Source organism: Dermacentor albipictus, chromosome 1 (genome assembly GCF_038994185.2).
Source record: "Dermacentor albipictus isolate Rhodes 1998 colony chromosome 1, USDA_Dalb.pri_finalv2, whole genome shotgun sequence".
Classification (NCBI taxonomy): domain Eukaryota; kingdom Metazoa; phylum Arthropoda; class Arachnida; order Ixodida; family Ixodidae; genus Dermacentor; species Dermacentor albipictus.
Window position 1 is genome coordinate 116,591,674 of NC_091821.1, and position 15,307 is coordinate 116,606,980.

Genomic DNA, 15,307 nt, shown 5'->3' on the forward strand with positions numbered 1-15,307 from the left:
GGAGACAAATACTCCCCAGATGCGAGCCGATCCTAAAAATAGTGCAATGCCAGGCCAACCCACGGCGGTGGTGAAGCAGGCGTTAAGCACTCTCCATACGTGGGCCAAACCCGAAGATAGTGCAATACCAGGCTAATCTGTGGTGGAGGTGAAGCAGGTGTTAAGCACTCCCCATATGAGGGCAGATACCGAAGATAGTGAAATGCCGGGCCGGCCTGTGGTGAAGGTGCAGTTTGCCATTAAGGAGCCCACATATACAAAGCTTCGCTGGTCATCCTTCTTCACAGAGTGGAAGGGCACCGAGTTTTTCTATTAATATTTTACTAGGTGTCTTGCGGTAAAGCTCCCAAAAAAGAAAGAAAAAGCACTTACCTTGAAAGTGTGTCTCTGGTTCAACATATTCACCAGCCCTAACTTTGTGCTGGTTCGCACGAATTTTGTCCATCTTCCGTTTTATTTTTTCCATGATGTCTCTCTCCGCTGCTCTTTGTTCCTGTGTGAAAGACCAGTGCAAGTTCTACAAGCTTCTCAGTTGCTGATTTACACTAAATAAAATAAATATAAAAGGGACAGATATTGTAACAACTTGCCTGGCAAATTGAATAGTTCTTGCTTTTCACTTTGCATTTGATTTGAGAACTTGATAATCAATATTTCTTAATACCCAATTTAACCAAATATCAGGCATACTACAGTAGAACCTTGTTCATACATGTTGGGGAAAAAAAAAAGAGAAAAAATTTGCTAACTGGGAAAACGTACGATCTGAGGTAGCACAAAAATTTGACAGACTGAACTATTGTTGATATCTATGTAATGCGAAGCCTCACGCAGATTGTTGCGGCATGAGACGCCGACGTGCACCGAGCTGGTGGTGCTGTGGAGGCCCGAGACACGTTTTGTTGTTTTTCTATTGCGTGGTGTTCTAAGAGGTTGATGCGAAACATGATGCCCACATTGTGCCACTTGCAGCAGGAAACAGAGGTGCATTTGGATTATCGCCTAATAAAAGCATGCAGTATGCTACCAATGGCACTACACGCTATAAATTAGATAGGTGAAGATGCTTATCGCAATATGTTTGGTGGCAATAGCTGTGACTGCCATGTGCGATGACCCCAGAGAAGATTAGCTGGTACCGAAATGAGAAACTGAGTGCGCGCCGGCGTTTTCACAGGAGACAGGGTGAGGGGAGTATTGCAGTGAAGCTGCCATGGCGGGCAGACATGTTTCGATCATGCGTGCCTCGCACATTTACTTTTTTTTCGTGGGATCTAGTGGCTGAAAAACGTATTATGGGTGAATCCAGATAAGAACAACACGCAGTCTCAGTCACAATTCCTGATTTTGATGAAATTTACTTTAGGCGCAGGTTTTGGGCCTAGAACAAAGATTCTGAACTTGGTTTTCTGAAAAAAAATTTTGTTCTCCTGAAAAAAAAAAAGAATTCACAAATTTTGGCTGTCAAAAACACTTTTTCGCCAGTTTTGCGAATTTTGAACTTTGATGCGCATAAAGAAACAATAGTCCACTTCTCCATCACAATATTTTTCCCCAAAAAGAACAAGTGGAATGCTACCTTATGAATATTTTATTACAGTTGTCTATGGAAGGAATCCTGAGAAAAAAAATCACAAATATGGTAAACGGACCGAAATACCTGCAATTCAGGATTTTATTGCTGTGGACTAATTAAAGTGAGGATAATAAAACTTGGTGCACATGAACTTGTAAGTTTTCAGATTCTTTCGAAATAATTTTCTTTGCTTTGTTAAGCACCATTATACTTAAAAAAAGCACTAAAACATAAATGGTTTGCCAAAGGCATCAAAATTTGAATATAGTTTTCTGAAAAAGCCCATTTTTAATTTCTTTGAAAATCACTCTGGTTGAAATCAAGGATGTCGTCTACCACTGTGCTTAAAAAACATTGCATTATTTGAGTACCAAAAAAGTTACAAAACCTCAAATGTGACCACACTCAGCCTAGTGGTCGCAACGCGCATTTTGTATGTTCTGATTTGTTGAGCTATGCAAGAACTCATTCAACATAATATTCATTGTCCAAATATAATGCTGCCAAAAAGCAATGCTGTCCTGTGTAGGCGACAACCTTTTTTAACCGCACAGTTACGTGTGTTGTATGTCAGTGTGGCCGAGGAAGAAGGATGACAGTAGTGTTGCCATGGGGTTATATTTTATTAATCTGGTCTTGCACCTTTTTAAGAACATGCAACATTTGATTTCACTGCTGAAGAAGTTGCTTATTCGAAGCAACTGTTCTTGCCATGAACGACTGCAGTTCGGAGTTATGGGTGCGCTTGCACTCCCACATATGCCATGACTGAATACCAGGCCTCGCAGGAACCCATTCTCTTGCCTTCAATCGCCTGAAAGATTCAATGTCAGATTTTGGAGCGTAAATTAATGTAACCTTTGGGAGATTAGAAGTCAGAACTTGCACCATATGAGAAACAGATATGATGGCAGATGAGGCAGGATTCCGAAGGTTGTGCAGCGTCGCCTGGTGCTTCACAATGCCTCCGATTTCATTGCACGCATTTTTCCAGTGTCCAGAAGTGCAAGATAACCACTTCGCCAATGTGTACCGGCTGTTTTTCAATTCATGAATTTGAAATTTGTTCTTGATATGAGCAGAAGCACTGTCACTGGCATAAGTAATATGAGCGTACTCTGCGATGTGCTCTTCAAGCCATTCGTGCGTGCCTCATATTCAGTAAGTGGTTTTGGCACGTAAAACACCATAACTTAATTTTTTTTAAAGCCATTTGTGCGCCTTAGCCACTGTGTAGCATGCATGGGCCAAATCATGGCACATGTCATTGCTTATGACAACAGAACTGTGTGCGCCTTTCTGGGTCGTGGTCACACAGATGAATATGGTAACTTGACTTTTACTCCAGTGTTGACACTGAATTTCGTCTGGTAGCATGACTGTCCAGTTCTCTGCAAACTTGAAATGCAGAAGAACACTTGCTTTCTGCATAGACTTCTTTACTTTACTGATTGCTTCACCTTGAATGCGCCTGACGTAGTTGTGGCTTATCCATTTCTTTAGATATGTCTGAAGGTGCTCCAAGAATGCACTCAGGGTAGACTCTTTCTTTATTGTTACCTTTCTCCCAAGTCGCATATAATATTTCTTCATCTTCAGGAATTCTAAGGTCAGTCAATGTGAGAGCTCTGACTGTCAGACACACTGGACACTCTCCAAGTTCGCACTTCAAGGAAAAGCGATTGTACAGGCATAGGTCGCGGAAGTCTTCGGTACTTTTCTTCTGATCGGAGCTCTTTTCCAGCACACATACTGCCAATTTTATGTTAGCACAATAAACACAGACACATACTTCCTGTGTCGGCGTGGGTGTGACCCATTTCAGTCGCAAAGAATAGAACTTAGACCGACCGATTGCAGATAAGCTTCCTTAAAAATGTGGTAAGCTTCACGTATAGAACATGTCATTTCACATTTCGGAATTAATTCTTTCTTGCCATCCAATATAACGTGAACCACATCCTTTTTATTTGGGCTCGGCTGGCTACAATTAAACTAATCTTCAGTGTAATAGTCCAATGCTGCTTCGAGATCTTTCTGGTGTACCCTTTTTCTTGTTTAGGGACAGTGCCGGACCACACACCATGAGTTTCTTGGTAATTTCTGGATTAACGATCATGCAGCATGTCGCTGTTGGAATAACATGCTGTACCTCTTTGATGTCAAGCGACTTTGGAAGCAAAGTAAAAAAACGACAATGCTCACTGAACGACTCCAAAGTTTCACAGGCTTGCTTTAAGTTGTTCAGCCAGTCTGAACAGGTATTGCAGCTTTCTGTCCTTCATGTCACAGGCTGGCTTTCTGTGTCATATGCTGCTGATAAACTGGACCTAAATCTCTTCTTGAGAGCATTCTCAAATTCTCCTTCCTTTTGCATGGCATATGAGCTTCGGTGTTTTCTTTTAATAGAATGTGGAGGTTTTAGTGGCGAAACTTCTGGGCATCGCACATACCTGTTGAGCTCTTCAAAGGCCGCTTGTTTTGCAACGAACACTTCCTGTGACATAGATGCCTCCTCAGACTCAGATGAAACGTCATTTCCAGATGTTTCAACCAGTGTCTATGCATCCTCATTTGTCAGTGTGTGATCACGAGCCGGGGAAGTTGAAGAATCCGCAGTCAGTGCCTTGAAGCGATTGACACAGTTCCTACAGAAAAAATCAGTTTCTCGAACAGGAACACTCGTATCGGGCTGGTGTTACCTTACTTGAAGAATGCCCAAGTCCTTTACGCTACGAGAGTTCCACTGAAAAAAAATTTTCTTCCTGCGTCTCTGCAGATAGTCAGCACAAACTGCATGTTTCAGGCTATACTTTGGGGCTTCAGCCATCACAGCGAAGGAAGAAACATGCGTCATGCACTGGAGATGTCCTCAGAAAAACTAACGGCAGACCTAATGTATTATATACCTTGTTGACACCCTGACAGCTTTCACCATTCACTTTCTATTTTTCAAATCTCATTCACTCTGTGAACTTCGGTGTCACGCGCAGGCAGACTCCGCTTACAATCGAAGCGGCACTGATCGCAGATCGCCTGCTAAAGATTGCTAAGTGCCGGATCGGAAGACAAAGCTTGAGGCACCATGCAACCCGGCAGCGCATTTCTTTTCTCTTTTCTTATTTTTATTTTTTGAGGGCTTCTTTATAAGTGCGTCAGGAAAATTATTCTTGAACGACCTGCGTGTGACTTGCAGCACAATACCAGCGGCGCAGCCACTAGGCTGAGAGTGGTCACATTTGACGCATTGTAACTTGTTCGGTACTCAAATAATGCAACGTTTTCTTTACGCACAATGGTAGACAACGTCCTTGACTTCAACCAGTGATTTTGCAAAAAATTAAAGATGGCCTTTTTTAGAAAACTATTTTCAAATTTTGATGCTTCTGGCAAACCACTTATGTTTAAGTGCTATATTTAAATATAATGGTGCTTGACAAAGCAACAAAAATTAATTCTGAAGAATGTGAAAACTTAAAAGTTCATGTGCACAGAGTTCTATTATACTCACTTTAATTAGTCTAGAGCAATAAAATTTTGAATTACAGGTATTTCAGTCTATTTACCATGTTTGCTATCTTTTTCTCAAAATTCCTTCCGCAGCTAACAGTAGTTCCTTCCGCAGCCAACTGTAATAAAATACTCATAAGGTAGCATTCCACTTGTTCTTTGTGGGAAAAAAATATTGTGATGGAGAAGTGTACTATTGCTTTTTTATGTGCGCTTAAAGTTCACAATTCGCAAAACTGGCGAAAAAGTGTTTTCGGCAGCCAAAATATGTGCATTTTTCGTTCAAGTGAACAAACTTTTTTTAAACAATACTAAGTTCAGAATCATTGTTCTGGGTCCAAAACCTGCGCCTAATGTAAATTTCATCAAAATCTGGACTGGTGACCAGGACTACCTGTTTGCTCTTATCTGGATTCACCCTTGCAGTTGGGTGACATACTGAACGTTGGTGCCTGAAAGTTGCGTTTTCCTGGAACGTATGAACCGGTAAAAAATGAGCGTAACTGAATTGGGTAATTTTTCACGTTCTTGATTGCGAACATTGGCGCCAGGAAAATGTATGTAACAAGAATGTATCAATGAGTTTCTACTTATTACAAAAGCATGCACAAGGCCAGTTTACATACAAATGATAGCTGCTTATCAGCAGATTCAAGAGCCCACTGTATGTCATTAAAGACGGAGCAGCGGTGGCGTAGAGGTAGAACACCCGCCTCGCGCGCAAGAGGTCCGTGGTTCAAATCCCGGTGCCGGCAATTTTCCCACCGGATTAAAAAAAAAAAGAAATCCGCGTGTTGATAAAATTGCACAAACAGGCCTGGAGTGTGGCCTGATCCCGGTGACCAGAACCGGTAACGCACTCCCTCACCAGAGCAGGATTGGGCACCCTGGTGCAGTACTTGGACACAACCTCCTATATGAACACAACAATCATTAAATCAACTCAAGACAGAAAAACTTGCCCTTATGCAAAAGCTTTGTTCCAAGTCATGGCATTTTTCGAGCTGCAGGTGGTACTGCCACCTCACAAGGTGAGTGGCTTCTGAGTAAGTATGTGGTGAAATTAACCTCTTGTGAGAAGTTTTGGCAGAGCGGTATTTGCCTTTATTTTAAGCTGCCTATCAAGATTTAGCCTTAAGTACATTTAGTCTGGTGGAGCCCACGCACCATGTTTCCATCACTTCAATGGCATGGGGTGTTGTGTAGATATATCTAATTTTAAGAGGATGTAACAGGATTTTCAATCGCAGATAAGAGCTGATGGGGCTTAATGAGGTGAATCAGGTTGTCTGTATTTCCCACTGGGTTTTCATTTCTGTAGTTGCAGAAACTGTGGCACATTTTTAACTGTCTCTCAGTTAACTGCTTCTTGGTTTTGGCACGGGAGGCCCAAGGGGAAAAAAAACTGTCTCATTCATGAGCAACATAATTCAGCTTAGGCTATCAACCTCCACTTGCAAATAAAGTGACATTGTTTGAAACTTTTCTTTTTTGCCCTTTCTGTCCTTCATATTTTTCGTTGGATTAGCAATTACTTATCTGACCACCGCCAGTTTGTTCAGTTAGGCTCCCACGCTTCTGAAACTGTACCAGTACTTTCTGGTGTACCCCAGGGTTCCGTTTTGGCCCCTATCCTGTTTCTTTTGTTCATAAATGACATAACTAATCAGATCGAATCCAAAATTAGGCTATTTGCAGACGATTGCATCCTCTATAGAGAAGTACTAAACCGGCAAGACCAAATTAGTCTTAACAAGGATTTTTCTCTGATAGTGCAATGGTGTGAAGACTGGCAAATGGCCATCAACTTCGATAAAACAGTTTCAATGTCAGTAACAAAAAAGAAATCCAAGCTTACTTTTTCATATGGCTGTGATAATACTATACTTAACACTGTCACTCAGTACAAGTACTTGGGCGTTATCATATCATCAGGCTTAGGATGGTCGGCTCATGTAGAGTACGTAGCAAGCAAAGCGATGCGAAAGCTTATGTTCTTAAAACGGGCCCTGCGATACTCTACGAAGGAGGCTAAGCTCTTGGCCTATGTTACAATCATACGTCCTATCTTAGAATATGCGAACGTGGCGTGGTTTCCCTTTGCCCAAAATCAAATCGCAACTCTTGAGGCTGTCCAGCGAAAAGCCGCGCGGTTTATCTGTAACCGATTTCGGCGCACCGACTCGCCTACTCAGATGCTATACGAAATCGGCCTTCACACACTAAGCAGTCGTGCGATGCTGTACCGACTCAAATTTTTGTATCTCATCCTGCATAATAAGGTACATGTGGATTCTAACACCTATATTTCCTATAACACATCCAGAGAAACCCGTCACAAGCATCACCTAACACTCCAAGAATATTCTTGCACTAACAATACATTCAGCTTCTCGTTCTTCCCGCGAGCAGTTCGCGATTGGAATGCTTTAGCCCAGACATTGGTCGATCAGCCTACTGTTGACAAATTTGTTGAAATAGTTGGCGCAACAGTATTGTCAATCACTATCTAAATGATATGTTATCATTGTCTTTATCAATGTATTGTCAAATGTTTTTGGAAATGTGTGATGTGAAATGATGTATGATGCTATCAATTGTATAACCATATGCTTATCCTTCTTTTGTCTCTTGCAAAATATCATATGACATTGAAACAAGCTCTTTGTGCGTTATGTTTTTGCCATATTATTGCTCTTAACATAGGTCCATGAAACTCTACTCTTGCCAAGTGCCCTTTTGTATTCTTATGTATATGCCTGTACTACTATGTCTACAGACCCTTTTAACCCACTCCTGTAAAAATCCCTGATGGGATTGACAGTATCACAAAATAAATAAATAAAAATAAATATGAAAACTACTGAACATTCGATTTGGTGTTTGAAGGCAATCTTTTTCAAACACACTAGGGCAAAGGCAGCTGTTCTACTGCAACCACCTTTACCAACCGCATGTGATGGCACCCTCCATTTCACATGCACTCCCATCATTCCTGGCACAGCAAAGCAAGGGGCAATTTTCTCGGCCATAGGTGCTCCACAAAGATGGTTCATTGCCATAACAAAAATAGCATACTACACTGCACACAGCACAGACGAATCCTCGCTGCTGCTCAGGCACACAGTAGTACACACAGCATAAACTTTGTGCTTGCCAGAACTTACTTGCACATCCTTCATTTGAATCTCGTGTATCATTTCAGCTCCCCGTGAGGCCAGCTGCTGCTGGGCCAAGATCTCAATGATGAGATGATGGAAGTAATAGGAGGTGAACAACCGCTTCTGCATCAGCAAGAAGGCCAGGCAGATGCCATCCCAAAGTAGGCCAGCTTCATCTAAAGGCACCCGGCAACTTCCACCTGCTGCGCTGGAAAATGCAGTGCTGCTCCCTGCGACCACACAGATCCACACAGCTATAGAACTCAAAATTTGGTGCCCCTTCCAAGGACTGGGCAGATCTGGCTTGACACTATGCAATGTGCCTTGCATAAGTGGAGGTGCTAGGCAATATTAAACATTCTGTTTCATACTACCTAGCACCATGTGTGGCAGTTCACTATGCACAGCTAAGAAAGGTAGTGAATGCTGTGTATGGGTGGCTTTACTTCATCATGCAAGCTCCAGAAAACAGCCTTGTTGAACTGATGTTGGAAAAATAAGATTTCATGTAATGTGACAGCTATGCAATAGCAAATATTTTAATGCATGGTGATATTGAAAAGTTGCTGAACTGACACCATATTATTTCAAAGGATGATATCCAGGTATTACTCTTCACACAGTGAGATCTCCTTGGGAGATAAGTGTCTTGGCAATTCTGCTACTGTTTAAATGCTGTTTCGCCCAAGAATAGCAAAAAGGGGCGAGTTAGCTATTCACTGTAGTTGTGCACAGTCATCACACTAAAACAGAAATAGGCTAGTTGGTCTCGCATAATAGGTCACTACAGTAATTGCATGCACTTTGGACCACAATTCCTGACCACAATTCCTGCAGAAGACTCCTTACATGGTCTATGGGTAAGATTAATGTCTTCACACGGGTGCAGTTGTGTGAAAACAGACATTCACCACATAAGAAAACTAGAAAATTAAAGAAAAGAACATGAGACATTTTGTCTTCCATATTGTTAATTACTTAAACTTTACTGAGATGTGGATTTATCATGTGTGTTGCTATTTCATTTCTGGGTTGTGCCTATCAATGCAGCCATATTTCCCAGTTATTACGAGCCTACAGAAGCCACATTCAGCCAAGCACAGCCTTCATAAAGTTTTGACAGGTCTGAATTCATCTTTCCTTGTGTTCACTGCACATGCCAGGATAACAAGCATGGCTGTAGTGGCATGACAATGTTCGACACCAGTGTCAAAATGATTTAAAAGACAGCCAGAACTGGCACTAGGTTGTGCAGCAATTATGTAAATGGATCTTAAACAACCTAACAATCTCCACGAACCAGCAGGTGAACCTTTTCAGTGATGGCAGGGGTTACTTGTCAAGGGTTGTTACATTTGTTCACTGTCTTCCTTGTTTAGAGACAACCATAATGCAGATGTGTGCTTTGCTCAAAGCATAGTCACCAGATGCTTAGTGCTCTGATGCAGTTTCACCACGTTCAGCACAAGCTTTGATGCATGCTTGTTGTTTCTCTTTCCTATTCATATATTGGCAGCAGGACACTGGGAATATATGGAGGTGAAATCAGAAATGACTGCATAGGGCATAATGAATGCTGGTGCAATAACTGCTGAAGCATCTATACAGGCACCTTGTACTGAAGCTTTCCATACTGACAGTAACGCCAAAATAGCCTAGCAAGTGGGAAATGCAAAATTGAAGGGGCGCAATTAAGATTTGCAATGACACTTCGAAGTGCTTATCACAAGTCAAGGGTGGTGGTTGAGTACTGCAGCATGAGTACAAATTACCAAGCTTGAGCATTGGACTGGGCAAACCTGAGAGTAACACTTATACAAATGTCTCTTGGTGTTTGGAAGGTTGTTTCATGGTTTTTTTTTTTTCAGCACTCTACCAGCTGGTGTGAACACTAGAATGATAAATCAAAGAGTTACAGTGTCCTCTGGCCAGTGCAGGGTGCCTATACAGGGTTTGTCTGTAAAGTAATGAGACTGGGTCTGGTAAACAGAATCTATTGATCCAATTGGTACATATTATTAAACTCTTCAAGACAGTCTCCTTGGACAACAATACACCGCTGCCAACGTGATTCCCACACTGCAAAGGCTCCCTGAAAGTCAGCTGCCATAACCTCTTTCAGGGACTCTGCGACAGCTTGTTGGATGACAGGAACATTGTCAAAACGGTGGCCTTTATGGCTTCTCTTGAGCTTTAGGAACAGGAAAAAAGTCTGCCGGGTTTGCATCAGGGCTGTATGGTGACTACGACAAGGTTGCAACCCCTATCTGGGCCAGGTAGGTGGTCACAACAAAAGCGGTGTGGGCTGCAGCATTGTCGTGGAGGAGCTTCCAGCGATCTGCAACTCTCATCGCTTCCGTTTAATGTTTCTGTGAAAGCGCTCAAAGACTTCTTTGCAGAACATGGCGTTGACAGTTTGCCCCAGAGGTACAAATTCCTTGTGGACCACCTTACGCTTGTATAAAAAGAACCAATGAACATTGTCTTTACCTCGGACTTTGGCATTCTCGGTTTCTTGGGGCACAGGGAGTTCATGGCGTGCCACTCTGAACTTTGGCGCTTGGTTTCGGGGTCGTACTAGAACACCTGTGATTCGTCGCCTGTTATTTCACTGTCTAAAAAGTCCCGTTCACTTTCTAACTGCACCAACATCTCAGGGGAAATGTCAACTCTTTGTTTTTGTTCATCACTCAACCCTTTTGGCCCCCATTTGGAACAAAACTTCCACGTGCTCAAATTTTTAGAAATAATTTTGTGAACAGTTGTTTTGCATATGTAGAGGTCTTCGGCGATTAATCTGATACTTAAACGACGGTCGGAGTCCAGGAGTATTTTTTTTACTTTGGCCCCATTTTCGTCCAACCACTCGTTGAAGGGCGTCCAGATCGCTCCATGTCTTCAGGGTCTTTCACCCGTTCTTGAAGTTGCTGAACCACCGAAAATCTGGGCCCTTGACAGGCTGTCGTCTTTGTAAGCCTCCTTCACCAAGGTGGCTTGGAAGCTGCCCAGGTGAAAGAAAAATTTAATCGCATACCGCTGCTCCAGCGAACGCTCCATTTTTGGCATTTTCTACTGCGACAAAAACTCGAAAACAGTTTTTATGCCACTTGAAATCCTGCGTCAGAGCTCGGACGCAATTGCCGCCTGGTGTGTTACTTAGCTTAAAACCCTCACCACAAATCCCACCTCGGAGGAGCGCGTTACTGACGACTTCAGCACCGAGCGGCAGGCAGTCATTACTTTACAGACAAATCCTCTATGTCCACATTGCAGCACAATGCTGCCCTGTGCTGCTATTTCTCAATCCTGCCAGTTCAGTAATTTTTTGAACAAACCTCACACATGTAAGGTGGTCACTGATTGAAAGAGCACTACTTCTGACCTTCTAGCATCATATTTCATCTCTCACCTCTCACATGACAGAGAGTAAATATTAAACCTCACACATGTAGGGTGGTCACTGCCTGAAAGAGCCCTACTTATGACCTTCCAGCACCATATTTCATGTCTCACCTCTCACATCATAGAGAGTAAATATTAAAGGAACACTAAAGCAAAACATTAAATCAGTTTCGACTGATAAAGCCATCTTTGAAACCTCTGAAGTCAGTAATTTCAAAATAATAAGTTGAATATTAGATGAGAAAGCGAAAGGCAAGGTTTCAGTTTGTGAATTTCGCGCCCAAACGTCAATGCCAGTATGATGCCACTGATTTCAAAATACTTTTTCGCATTTGGGCCATGTTGGTGCAGTAACAATGAAGAAACCTGCCATGTTCAATATATGGCTCCTTTAGAACACAATGTAGCTGGTCTTTACCACTAAAGAATTAACTAAGCCCTAGAAGACACCATCAAAATCCATGGCGTCATGGCAAGCTTGTGCGGGAACTTCAAGGAGGTGCCGCCATCCGTCTTTCATTTTTGCACTTTTTCTGACTTACCAACATAACATTGCATAACAAGAATGTAGCAACCTATCAGCAATTTGGGTACATGAAGATAAAGATGTACAGTGTGGTCTACGTTTACTAAAGGGAATTCCAAATCAGTATACCAGCACTGATTACAGCTCAGTTCTAGTACAAAGGCCTCAAAAATATTTTTTTATCAGTAGAATGTCAGTTGAATAGAATGAAGTGATTTTTTAACCTGTTTAGCTAAGAATTAGTGACGTTATGTTGCAGTGAATAATAATCAGATTTTTAGTTCAGCAGTGAGCCTTTGTATCATGGCAAACCTTTACTGCATAGAAAGTTTTGTTTTCCTGTTTCCTTTCAAAATACAGAAGGGCTTTCCAATCTTTATGGCAGGTGGATTATCATACGGCCTATCTGCACAACAGATGAAAGCGCAGACTGCGCATCACGCGACTCAATAACCGCTTCGCGTGTAGCTGTCGTTGGCGCTGTGCAGGTCGACCGCGGTCAGCGCTGACAGTAGAGCAGGTGCCTTTTCATTGTCAGGTACAGCGTGATTTGCCAGCTGTCAAAGATATTGAAATCAAGAGGGTCATGGGAAGTTTGCATGAACTCTACCCTGAATATATCGAATATTTGAAAAATAGAGTAATAGATATTCGATTTGCAAACTGAATAATTCAAATGTTCACTATTCGGCTCTATTTTGAGTATTCACACACCACTAGTGCTTCTGACAAATAAGAGAAATACCAGACTTATGAGTGCTGAAAGTGAGTTAATCCAGAAAAGTTCAAAACTGTGATGAAGTGGCCATCCTGCACTGGCCAAGTCTATGCAGCAGCTTTCAAGAGGCCTTCCTATTTATAACTTGGTCCATTTTGCTTGTCAAGAAGAAACTTTTTTTTTTTTCACTTCTGAGCAGGTACAGTAGAACCTCGTTGATACATTCCCGTTACGTATGTTTTCCCGGCACCAATATTAGCAATCGAGAACACACAAAGCGACCCAATAGAGTTATGCTCATTTTCTGCCTTACCGTACACAAATTCCCGGAAAACACAATTTTTCGGCACAAATATTCAATGCTTCGCCAAACTGCAATCGTACGATACATTTTCCGGCCACTAGATTCCATGTAAACAAGAAAATGCGCAAGGCGCGCGCAATCGAGAATAGTATATAGCTGCCCGCCGCTGCAGCTTCCCCGCAATACTGGTCCGCCTAGCTGTCTCACGTGAAAACGCCGGCAAGCACTCAGTTTCTCATTTCGGTACCAGCAAATCTTCTCCGGGGTCGTCGCACGCGGCATTCTCAACTATCACCGCCAACCCTATTGCGAATCTTCGCCTATCTGCTTCACAGCGCGTGGTGCCATCGGAAGCGCAGCGCATGCTCTTAATGGCCGTCTTGCGCTGGAGTTTGAGGTATAGCAGTGGCGCCTGGTGGCGGCGCAGGAAACGACATCTGGGTCGTACTAGCTTGGGTTGTATAGAGCCCTGGCTGTGGCGAAGCACGTTTCTAGGCCGAGTTTTGTGTCGATTCGCACTTTTTTTCTGCCCTGTTGCGAGTGCGAAAAGGCTCGTCACTTCTTACAGACCACGCCGACTACGCTGTGAGCTCGTCGCAGCCTATAGATTAACGAAAATGGACTCTCCATGAGACGTAATGCTGGAAGCAGAAGGAATCGGCGACGCCGATTTGGAGACCTAGCTCAGCCTCGAAAAAGTGTTACCGTCGTTACTTCTGCGTCGTCGGCTGCCATGAACAAGAAGGCCTGAATCCCAACATCAGATTCTACCGTTTTCCTTCAAGGCCTCACGAAGCGGAGCATCGGGCGCGCTGGTTAGCTCCAGTTCGTCGCGCTGGGTAAGCGAAACTTCGCACCATGCTGACTGCTTTGCCTGAATTGAACCTTGCTTATCTGCGTTCTAAAATTCGGTCTTTTGCACCTACATTCCCGACGGCAGACCGACATAGCAGCAGGCATGGCTGGTGATTCACGATTCGAGACCCGGCCACAGTGACAATTAACAATTCGACCCGTGGGAAGTGGTGCGTGCAAATGAGCACAAATGGTCGGTCTGATTCGGTGACAATGCACTACCCCACTACGAGCAGCACAGGTTAGAGAGTTAAATATGCTTATCCTTGACCTCAAGCCAGCACATTGAGGTAGTGCAGCAAGGTAGTATTGATTGCAGCACATCGACGTTCGAGTGCTGTCATTAAAAGCTACATCAAGCAAGCAGCACATGAGCTCGCGTGATTCGCACGTAAGTTACTGTAAGCTCATAGCATTGCATCAGCTATTTATCAATTGCTAAAGGGACAGATGGCCGCTACTACAGTGCAGCAGGCATAACTACTTGTCTAGCGGCATGCAGTCAACAAATATTGCAGGAGGCCCGCCGTTTTGCGGCATGTCGAAAGACCGCTGCCGTCGTGGCACGTACGATCGTGCGCTCGAGCAGTTCCGTACACATGATGCCGGCTTATTGCTGCTGTGAATTCATTTATAGCAAGCATTTCCTCACGTTTGTGCGCCTGAATCTAGCAGTGTGCAAACCTCACCTGAAGTTCAACTTCGTACGCGACTCGCTTCACTTGCGATTGACACCGCGCTAAAACTTTGATGCTTATTTCTTGAACGGCGTACACGTATTCGGCGTTGCATAAGTTATTGCCTTTACGCAGAGTGCCACCCTTGAAAAAAATCTTCGGCGCCTGATATTCGCTCCAAGCCGTGGTACAAAAAAAACGAAAGTGGCGGGTCCATATTGTAAACGTAATTTCCGAAGCAGACGACCGAGCTTGGTACTACCCAGTTGAGGACAGAGGGCGCTTTTTAGCACCATTTTCGCAGCGCCCCCTGGGCAATGCAAGAGCTTCATAGGCGATAACCGAAATGCGCTGCCCTTTCCTGCTATGAACTGCGATTGTATACGTTTTCCAGCCCCTGGATCCCATGTAAACAAGAAAAGGCGCAAGGCGCGTGTGATGGAAAACAGTGTATAGCAGCCAGTCTCTCGCGTAAATGACGACGCGGAGTTTCTTATTTGGTACCAGCAAATCTCCGCCCAGACCATCGCATTTGCAGCTATCTCCGCCAAACCTATTGCAATAAGCATCTTCACCTA

The 15,307-nt window shown here is 43.3% G+C and overlaps 1 protein-coding gene across 4 annotated transcripts in view; it reads right to left on the reverse strand.

Moving 5' to 3' along the window:
- The window catches only part of Piezo (piezo type mechanosensitive ion channel component), a 228,796-nt gene that overhangs the window by 82,754 nt on the left and 130,735 nt on the right, over positions 1-15,307 (reverse strand). For all 4 annotated transcript variants that reach the window (XM_065439611.1, XM_065439612.1, XM_065439610.1 and 1 more), the window contains 2 exons: positions 8,254-8,477; positions 373-493 (listed from right to left, as the gene is read on the reverse strand). In XM_065439611.1, the coding sequence (XP_065295683.1) occupies positions 373-493; positions 8,254-8,477 (345 nt within the window). The remainder of the gene's footprint in view (positions 1-372; positions 494-8,253; positions 8,478-15,307) is intronic.